Below are 9,445 nucleotides of genomic sequence, written 5' to 3' on the forward strand. Positions count from 1 at the left end.
ACAGAGAGAGAGAGAGGAACAGAGAGAGAGAGAGAGAGAGAGAGAGAGAGGAACAGAGAGAGAGAGAGAGAGAGAGAGAGAGAGAGGAACAGAGAGAGAGAGAGAGAGAGAGAGAGAGAGAGGAACAGAGAGAGAGAGAGAGAGAGAGGAACAGAGAGAGAGGAACAGAGAGAGAGGAACAGAGAGAGAGGAACAGAGAGAGAGAGAGAGAGAGAGAGAGAGAGGAACAGAGAGAGAGAGAGAGAGAGAGAGAGAGAGGAACAGAGAGAGAGAGAGAGAGAGAGAGAGAGAGAGGAACAGAGAGAGAGAGAGAGAGAGAGAGAGAGAGGAACAGAGAGAGAGGAACAGAGAGAGAGAGAGAGAGAGAGAGAGGAACAGAGAGAGAGAGAGAGAGAGAGAGAGAGAGAGGAACAGAGAGAGAGAGAGAGGAACAGAGAGAGAGAGAGGAACAGAGAGAGAGAGAGAGAGAGAGAGAGAGAGAGGAACAGAGAGAGAGAGGGAGAGAGAGAGAGAGGAACAGAGAGAGAGAGAGAGAGAGAGAGAGAGAGAGAGAGAGGAACAGAGAGAGAGAGAGAGAGAGAGAGGAACAGAGAGAGAGAGAGAGAGAGAGAGAGAGGAACAGAGAGAGAGAGGAACAGAGAGAGAGAGGAACAGAGAGAGAGAGAGAGAGAGAGAGAGAGAGAGGAACAGAGAGAGAGAGAGGAACAGAGAGAGAGAGAGAGAGAGAGGAACAGAGAGAGAGAGAGGAACAGAGAGAGAGAGAGAGAGAGAGAGAGAGAGGAACAGAGAGAGAGAGAGAGAGAGAGAGAGAGGAACAGAGAGAGAGAGAGAGAGAGAGAGAGAGAGAGAGGAACAGAGAGAGAGAGAGAGAGAGAGAGAGAGAGGAACAGAGAGAGAGAGAGAGAGAGGAACAGAGAGAGAGAGAGGAACAGAGAGAGAGAGAGAGAGAGAGAGAGAGAGGAACAGAGAGAGAGAGAGAGAGAGAGAGAGAGAGGAACAGAGAGAGAGAGAGAGAGAGAGAGAGAGAGAGAGGAACAGAGAGAGAGAGAGAGAGAGAGAGAGAGAGAGAGAGGAACAGAGAGAGAGAGAGAGAGAGAGAGAGAGAGAGAACAGAGAGAGAGAGAGAGAGAGAGGAACAGAGAGAGAGAGAGAGAGAGAGGAACAGAGAGAGAGAGAGGAACAGAGAGAGAGAGAGAGAGAGAGAGAGAGAGGAACAGAGAGAGAGAGAGAGAGAGAGAGAGAGAGGAACAGAGAGAGAGAGAGAGAGAGAGAGAGAGAGAGAGGAACAGAGAGAGAGAGAGAGAGAGAGAGAGAGAGGAACAGAGAGAGAGAGAGGAACAGAGAGAGAGAGAGAGAGAGAGAGAGGAACAGAGAGAGAGAGGAACAGAGAGAGAGAGAGAGAGAGAGAGAGAGGAACAGAGAGAGAGAGGAACAGAGAGAGAGAGAGAGAGAGGAACAGAGAGAGAGAGAGAGAGAGAGAGAGAGAGGAACAGAGAGAGAGAGAGAGAGGGAGAGAGAGAGAGAGAGGAACAGAGAGAGAGAGAGAGAGGGAGAGAGAGAGGAACAGAGAGAGAGAGAGAGAGAGAGGAACAGAGAGAGAGAGAGAGAGAGAGGAACAGAGAGAGAGAGAGAGAGAGAGGGAGAGAGAGAGGAACAGAGAGAGAGAGAGAGAGAGAGAGAGAGAGAGAGGAACAGAGAGAGAGGAACAGAGAGAGAGAGAGAGAGGAACAGGGAGAGAGAGGAACAGAGAGAGAGAGAGAGAGAGAGAGAGAGAGGAACAGAGAGAGAGAGAGAGAGAGAGGAACAGAGAGAGAGAGAGAGAGGAACAGAGAGAGAGAGAGAGAGGAACAGGGAGAGAGAGAGAGAGGGAGAGAGAGAGAGAGAAAGGAACAGAGAGAGAGAGAGAGAGAGAGAGAGAGAGAGAGGAACAGAGAGAGAGAGAGAGAGAGAGAGAGAGAGGAACAGAGAGAGAGAGAGGAACAGAGAGAGAGAGAGAGAGAGAGAGAGAGAGAGAGGAACAGAGAGAGAGAGAGAGAGAGAGAGAGAGAGGAACAGAGAGAGAGAGAGGAACAGAGAGAGAGAGAGAGAGAGAGAGAGAGAGAGGAACAGAGAGAGAGAGAGAGAGAGAGAGAGAGAGGAACAGAGAGAGAGAGAGAGAGAGAGAGAGAGAGAGGAACAGAGAGAGAGAGAGAGAGGGAGAGAGAGAGAGAGAGAGAAAGGAACAGAGAGAGAGAGAGAGAGAGAGGAACAGAGAGAGAGAGGAACAGAGAGAGAGAGAGAGAGAGAGAGAGAGGAACAGAGAGAGAGAGAGAGAGGAACAGAGAGAGAGAGAGCGAGAGAGAGAGAGGAACAGAGAGAGAGAGAGAGAGGAACAGAGAGAGAGAGAGAGAGAGAGGAACAGAGAGAGAGAGAGAGAGAGAGAGAGAGAGAGGAACAGAGAGAGAGAGAGAGGAACAGAGAGAGAGAGAGGAACAGAGAGAGAGAGAGAGAGAGAGAGAGAGAGGAACAGAGAGAGAGAGAGAGAGAGAGAGAGAGAGAGAGAGAGGAACAGAGAGAGAGAGAGAGGAACAGAGAGAGAGAGAGGAACAGAGAGAGAGAGAGAGAGAGAGAGAGAGAGGAACAGAGAGAGAGAGAGAGAGAGAGAGAGAGAGGAACAGAGAGAGAGAGAGAGAGAGAGAGAGAGAGGAACAGAGAGAGAGAGAGGAACAGAGAGAGAGGAGAATGAGGACAGAACAGAGATGAACAAGAGCAGGTGAGACTCACATGTTAGTCAAATGGTTGTTTACCAAAAGTATCACCGTATCACAGGTCCTCATGTATCTCGTACCTAGTGTTTCTTTTTAGGTTTGTTATTTTTCAAATTCTATATTTATTAAGTTTTGCAGCTTGTTTGCACAACAAGGATAAATAATTATATAAACGTTTCTCAATCTAAATAGTGGACTTTGGTAGAATTAAAAATAAGTGTAGTGCAGGTCTATGATGATTTTAGTGCTGCTATCATCTAGTTCTGATTCTGGTTCTGTTTTGGTTAAATCCTCAGTAGTCCTGATTTTGAACTGTTGTATCCTGTTTTAATTCCGGATCAGTTCTGGGTCTGGTTGAATTGGGGTTTAGTCCTCGTGTCTTGATGCAGCCCCGACTTTGTTCTGCCTCGCTGCTTAATTAAAATACTAGTTTAAGGTGTCCTGCACATGTGATATATATATTTTTCCCTATATGAAGTCTTTTTTTTAAACAAAACTCAAAACACAGCCTATTAATCTTTCAGTCATATCTGACCCCCCATGATGAACTGAAACTCAGTTCATCGTGTGCCATATGATTAATGCCTTTTCACTGCAGCGCTGTTTGGACTGTGCTTGTGACTCGCCTCCGAACAACCCAGTCAAATGTGCAACATAAAGCCCGCCACTGCCCACCATCCACTTCCTGTTCGCACAGTTTAAACTAGCTGACAAATGTGCATCACATCAGTAGAATAAATATATAATTAGAAATGATTTAGTCTTCAGTAGTGTTAACAACGCCTTTTTCTATTTCCCCCTTTGATGCTAAATTAATCCTAAAATCAATTCTAAACATTGAAACTTTTAAAGGAAAAAAGAAAACAAGAACACTGACAATCGTGTCGCATTGGACAGTTACACCTCCACTGTCTTGGACTACATCTGTTTCTGTGTGGACAATGTAACAACTTGGAAACGATTCCGTGTGTTCCCTAATAATCCACCCTGGATGACACACGGAGTTCAACAACTTATTCGAACAAGGAACAACGCTTTCAAATCCGGGGACCAGGAGGCATACAGTGCTGCCAGGGCCAACCTGAGAAGAGGCATCAAGACTGCCAAGCAGCAGCACAGGAGGCGTATCGAGGCCAGGTTTGAGAACAACACAAACCCAAGGCAGGTCTGGGAGGGCATCAGGGCTATCACGGACTACAAAAGAAGAACACCATCACCCTCAGCCGACAGTTCTACTCTGGCTGAGGATCTAAATCTCTTTTATGCCCGTTTTGATAGGGAGAACACCGACCCTGTCCTGTCCCCTCTCCCCTCAACCGACCCTGCTCCGGTCCTGAGCACTCATGAGCTGAGGCGTGTGTTCCGGAGCATTAACACCAGGAAGGCGGCCGGGCCAGATGGAGTGCTGGGCCGGGTGCTAAAAGACTGTGCTGTGGACCTGGCGGACGTCTTCACCTCTATATATAACACCTCGTTGTCCTGTTCACTGGTACCATCCTGTTTCAAAGCAGCAACCATCGTTCCCATCCCAAAACAGTCAAATGTCACATGTCTGAACGATTTCAGACCTGTGGCACTCACCCCCATTCCCGCCAAATGCCTGGAGAGACTGGTCATTAAACACATCAGAGCTGCTTTTCCACCATCCCTGGACTCGCACCAGTTTGCATACAGGGAGAACCGGTCAACCGAGGATGCGATCGCCACAGTGCTGCACACATTACTGAAGCACTTGGAACACAGGAACACCTATGCACGGCTCCTCTTTGTAGACTACAGCTCGGCTTTTAATACCATCCGGCCATACAAACTCCGTCCCAAACTCCACCAACTGGGACTTAACTCCTCTCTGTGCAACTGGATTGTGGACTTCCTCACTAACCGTAGACAGAGTGTCAGAGTGGGTAAGAACACCTCTTCCACCCTTGTGGTCAACACCGGTGCCCCTCAGGGGTGTGTTCTGAGCCCTCTGCTATACACTCTCTTCACCCATGACTGTATTTCCTCCTGCGCGTCCAATCTCATTGTTAAGTTTGCAGATGACACTACAGTGCTCGGACTTATATCCAACAACGATGAGACAAACTATAGGACAGAGGTGCAACAACTAGAGTCATGGTGCCACGACAATAACTTGGTCTTAAACACCAAAAAGACCAAGGAGATCATTGTAGATTTCCGGAAGAGGGGCCATAACAACCATCTGCCTCTCTTCATTGGCAGTGAGGCGGTGGAGAGGGTGAGCAGTTTTAAATTCTTGGGGGTAACTGTGACCGAGGACCTGTCCTGGGGCAACCATATCACCTCAGTTGCACGGAAGGCCCAACAGCGCCTCTACTACCTGAGGAGACTGCGGAGCGCACACATTCCCAGATCTCTGATGTTGAACTTCTACAACTGTGCCATCAGCAGCGTTCTGACGTATGGATTTCTAGTGTGGTTCCCCAGCTGCACCAAGGCCGATCAGCAAGCACTCCAGCGGGTGGTGAAAGAAGCTGGCAGAATTATTGGAACAAGTCTGCCAGAGATCAGTAATATCTTCCCCACTCGCTGTCTGAGGAGGGTGCACAGTATCCTGCGGGACCAACATCACCCTGCGCGCCACCTTTTCCACCTGCTGCCCTTAGGGAGAAGGTACAGGTCTATACAGGCCAGAACATCCAGACTGGCCAACAGCCTGTATCCACAGGCTGTGAGGCTCCTGAACTCTCTGCCCCCCTCTCACGGACAATAACCATATCCAACTTCTTAATAGCAATGAACTGGTCTGCATTGGTGCATCATATCTTTATTCTCTTCCCCCTCCTGCCCCCCCCCCCTCTTTCTTAAATAGATAACTATCATATCTGATATCATATCTCACAGTACAATAATATTGAATGGGTTGCATTGTTGTATTTTGTCATGTTTCTCAGGTCTTTGTCTGAATTTCTACGAACATTATTGCTAAGGATTGTCTTATTGCATTGGAGTCACACTGGGTTAAATATGTACACTTGGGTTTTAAGGGGTATTTATTATTTTCTTCTTTTTTTTTGGGTTGTATGGAAGCCCCAAACGCAATTTCATTGTTCTTGACAATGACAATAAATAAATAAATACTAAAAAAAAATACTAAATAAATTAATCCTAAAATCAATTCTAAACATTGAAACTTTTAAAGGAAAAAAGAAAACAAGAAGTACAGATTCACATTATGATTTTATTTACACAGTAAAATTAACAGCGGTGCATTTCTATAAGCAGTGATGAGGCGATAGAACTTGTGTGAAAAACAAACAAGCATGTAATTCCCAATTCTACCACAGGAGGGCGACAGAAACACACGTGTCATGCAAAGAAAACTCTCAGGTAAAGTAATGTGTAATGTTTCGTCATATGTGACCCTCAAGTATTTCCAGTGAGCGGCTGATTATTTACAGATTCTAGATGTAAAGCCACGGTGAAACGAAACCTTTATTAATGAAACAACTATGTTACATCTCTATATTGCTGGGATAAATACAGTGTGATTATACTACTGCTAGTCTGAGTTTTAAGGCTATGTTGGGCTTTGCAGCAAGATTTCACAGTGGTTATCCTCCTCTCGCATCCGTCTCAAACGCAGTACTTCCAGAAGCAGGCTACAGGCAAAAAGACAGCATTTTGTACAATGAGCTCATATTAAGTATATTTATAGTGTAATGATTGTAAATGTTAGAGCTTACGTTCTCCGCGTTTCCTTGTTATGGATTTGCCTTCTACCATATTAGCTGTAATCTTCCTCTCCAGCTCCAGGTCCTCCCTCAGCACTCTCAGCTAGAAATACAGATCAAAGTGATTATAACACATCGAGAGAGGTTTTCCAATGTTTTTGTGAATTACTGTAACAACTTTTGAGAATGTGAAACAAAAAATGAGTGCGCCATTTATACACGAGCAGCTTGTTCACATTATAATAACATCGAAATCACATTTTATTAGTGCCAGTTAAAATAAGCCTTACCTCCTCGATCTCAGCTAATTTATTAGCCAGCTCAACACCTGCAGAAAGGAGACCCAGTTAACCAAAGCAGAAATGTACCTGTGCATGTTATCACAGGCATTTGTTTGTAGGTCTCACCCAGAGGATCATCCTTTTCCACTGGGACCAAGCTTTTGTGCAGTAATAGTGCCAGAATCTTGCTCTGGGAATCTGTGTCTTCTTTCTGACTGAAAGCAGGGTTTCCTGGATGTACCAAAGCAAACACACAGTGAGTTATATGCTTATTATCTCTCAATATGTTGAAATTTGATAAAACTGTAGTGATAGACAAAGCATTTAATTAGCAGTTGCATGCATTTGGCATTCTAATTCAAATAAAATGTGCTGTTTTGCACACTCACCTGGATTAAATAGGCTCCTCCCGTCTACATTGAGCAGTAGAAACAAACTCAGGAGTCCTAAACAGTAGCTCACAGCTGTAACCCTGTCCATGGCATTCAATGTAATGTTTCAAGCAGATTTCGCACTGTGAGCACTCCTTCGAGCAAGGCTAGATGTCCACTTGCTTAAAACCATCCCGTCAATATATTTATACTTCTCCGAGCTGGGAGGAGGGGCCTGTCGGCCCCTTGATTACTAAATTCACTTCTCGTCACTGTGGACTTCGTCACTGAGCCACCTTCTCACGGGGCCCGTGAATCGTCTGAATGAAATACAGCGATCTGACGCGGACGTGCGGCCCAGAAACCCTACATCACTCTGACACGGGTAAATCAAAAAGAGAGGATGCTATTAATCAACCTGTTGGTTGTGAACCAGGATCAGATGTTCTTGGCACTCGCAAGTCTTTTTCTTTTACTTTAATTGCTTCCTAAAATAGGTACGCAGGAGTGGGTTGGCCTAGGGAAAGAGTGGCAAGTAAATTGATTCGGTCCTTAAGTGCACCATAACCAGAGACGGGCTCTTCAATCTTGGCTTCAGGACTGCTTTGGAGGTGAAGAAGCATCCATCACTGAGGCAACGCCAAACATCCCACACCTCCCATTTTACCGTATCCTATTCTATGAATCAAGGAAATCACATTTCATACGTCAGCCAGAGGAGCGCACACAGCGTTTGTGCAGGCTAAGGGAAATGAACTGCTTGAACCTGCTAAATTTGGCTGTTATTATAAGAGTCCTTTGAAATGAGACTTGCATACAGGGGGTTTCCACAAGCTCGCTCCTTTAGCCACTCATCTTCTAAATACACAAATAAAGAGACTACAAACACGAAAGCTAAAGAATCAGGAAAGACTGTGCTGAGGGGATCTTCAGGGTCTGTAAATGAAAACCAAATGTACCGATAAAGAACTGAAACTAGGCTACTGAGTCTGCAGGAGGCAGTCACTGTTCACGCCAACTAAATATCATTTGGATGCACTTAAAGACCTTACGATGCATTCGTAACTCTGTAACAGCATAACCCAAGCAGTTTAAGCACTCCTCAGAGCCCCACAGCCTCCAGTCCAGCTTCTGTTCTATTTCATCTTTAACATCAGAGGTCAGGCCTTTGTTGACCTCATTGTATTTCACTGAAAAACTAAACAGTAAAACTGCTTTGCTTAAGCATCACTTAAGGAAGCCGTCTGTGCACGCGACCACAAACAATCCCATTGATTTATCTGCAAATGGACCGCTACCATCGACTTATTTTAGGGATGTTATCTCAATTGGAAGCGGTTGTGGTAGAGCTGAACACCAGAGGGAGCAATTAGATTATCATAATCAAAAGAGCAGCTGCAGTGAGCGTGTATTTTATAGAAGGCATGACGCGTGTAAATGCGGATCCATTCACTCAGTCTGCCTTGACGGTTCCCACACATGAATCGTTGCTCGCGTGCACCGTAGTGATGACCCACGGTTGCTTCGTGGTGAAGACTTTCCGAAGCTGCACATGCAGCACACGTCTACAGCAGCTGAACCTCGAGAAGAGGGCTGCGTCAATTCAAAGCCTCTCGTAAGTCAGCCGCAAGTAGTTAGAAACCAACCGGAAGTGTGCTCACTCACTTTTCAGCTTAAAGCAGACGTTAATAGCAGCAGTGCATTCTTATGTCCCTGAATTTATAAACGGAGCAGTTGTATCATATGCTGCTGACTTGTAATGATCACTATGAAAATATACACTTAAAACTGCAGCACTTTCGTGTACTAATCATGCCAAGTTTAGAAAATCCACAATTATTACTAGCTTATTTTGGTGATGTATTTCAGCTATTTATAATGTAAGGGTTTAAATTCAAATAGTCTCATTTTCCGAAACATAAGTGTATTCTTAGACAATTTTTTACCTCAATGGAGAGCTTCGTTAAACGTTTCTTTTAGTTTAATAATATATTCAATAAATGTTTGGGAAGCTGGCTGATAAAGGTACATTTCAAAAAACCTAAAGTATAAAGCTAAATCTAAATGTTGGCTTTTGCACAGTCAAAGGTTAAAGTTATACTGGCTGGGCTAAGTTCGTAAGCATGTAGGTCTGGTGTAGTCAGTAGCATGGTTCAGTTGTATTTCTTTATTTATTGTGTCACGAATATATAAATATTTTTAATTAATATTTATAAATAAATAAGGGAACTCTTGAACAATCTTCACTTTGATTTTCTTTTCTTTTTATTCGAGTGTGTGTGTGAGTCGCCTTGAGGCGACTGTTGTTGTGATTTGGCGCTATATAAATAAAATTGAATTGAATTAAATTG

General features: G+C 44.9%; 1 protein-coding gene across 1 annotated transcript; it reads right to left on the bottom strand.

Moving 5' to 3' along the window:
- Positions 1-5,929: 5,929 nt before the first annotated feature.
- On the bottom strand, positions 5,930-7,345 carry uts2d (urotensin 2 domain containing). The gene is made up of 5 exons (XM_080297276.1): positions 7,113-7,345; positions 6,850-6,954; positions 6,733-6,770; positions 6,455-6,545; positions 5,930-6,370 (listed from the first exon to the last, which is right to left on the bottom strand). Exons 1-5 carry the CDS (start codon positions 7,201-7,203, stop codon positions 6,345-6,347), a joined length of 351 nt encoding a protein of 116 aa, XP_080153402.1. The 5' UTR covers positions 7,204-7,345; the 3' UTR covers positions 5,930-6,344.
- Between the last annotated feature and the right edge of the window lie 2,100 nt (positions 7,346-9,445).

This window comes from Astatotilapia calliptera, chromosome 23 (genome assembly GCF_964374335.1).
Source record: "Astatotilapia calliptera chromosome 23, fAstCal68.1, whole genome shotgun sequence".
NCBI lineage: Eukaryota > Metazoa > Chordata > Actinopteri > Cichliformes > Cichlidae > Astatotilapia > Astatotilapia calliptera.

Bases quoted from the DNA above. Each gene is read 5' to 3' on its own strand.
- uts2d (XM_080297276.1), bottom strand. From the start codon at position 7,203: ATGGACAGGGTTACAGCTGTGAGCTACTGTTTAGGACTCCTGAGTTTG. The intron at 6,955-7,112 runs GTGAGTGTGCAA...TGGTACATCCAG, and splicing joins GAGGAGCCTATTTAATCCAG to GAAACCCTGCTTTCAGTCAG. The intron at 6,771-6,849 runs GTGAGACCTACA...TCCTTTCTGCAG, and splicing joins GGAAAAGGATGATCCTCTGG to GTGTTGAGCTGGCTAATAAA.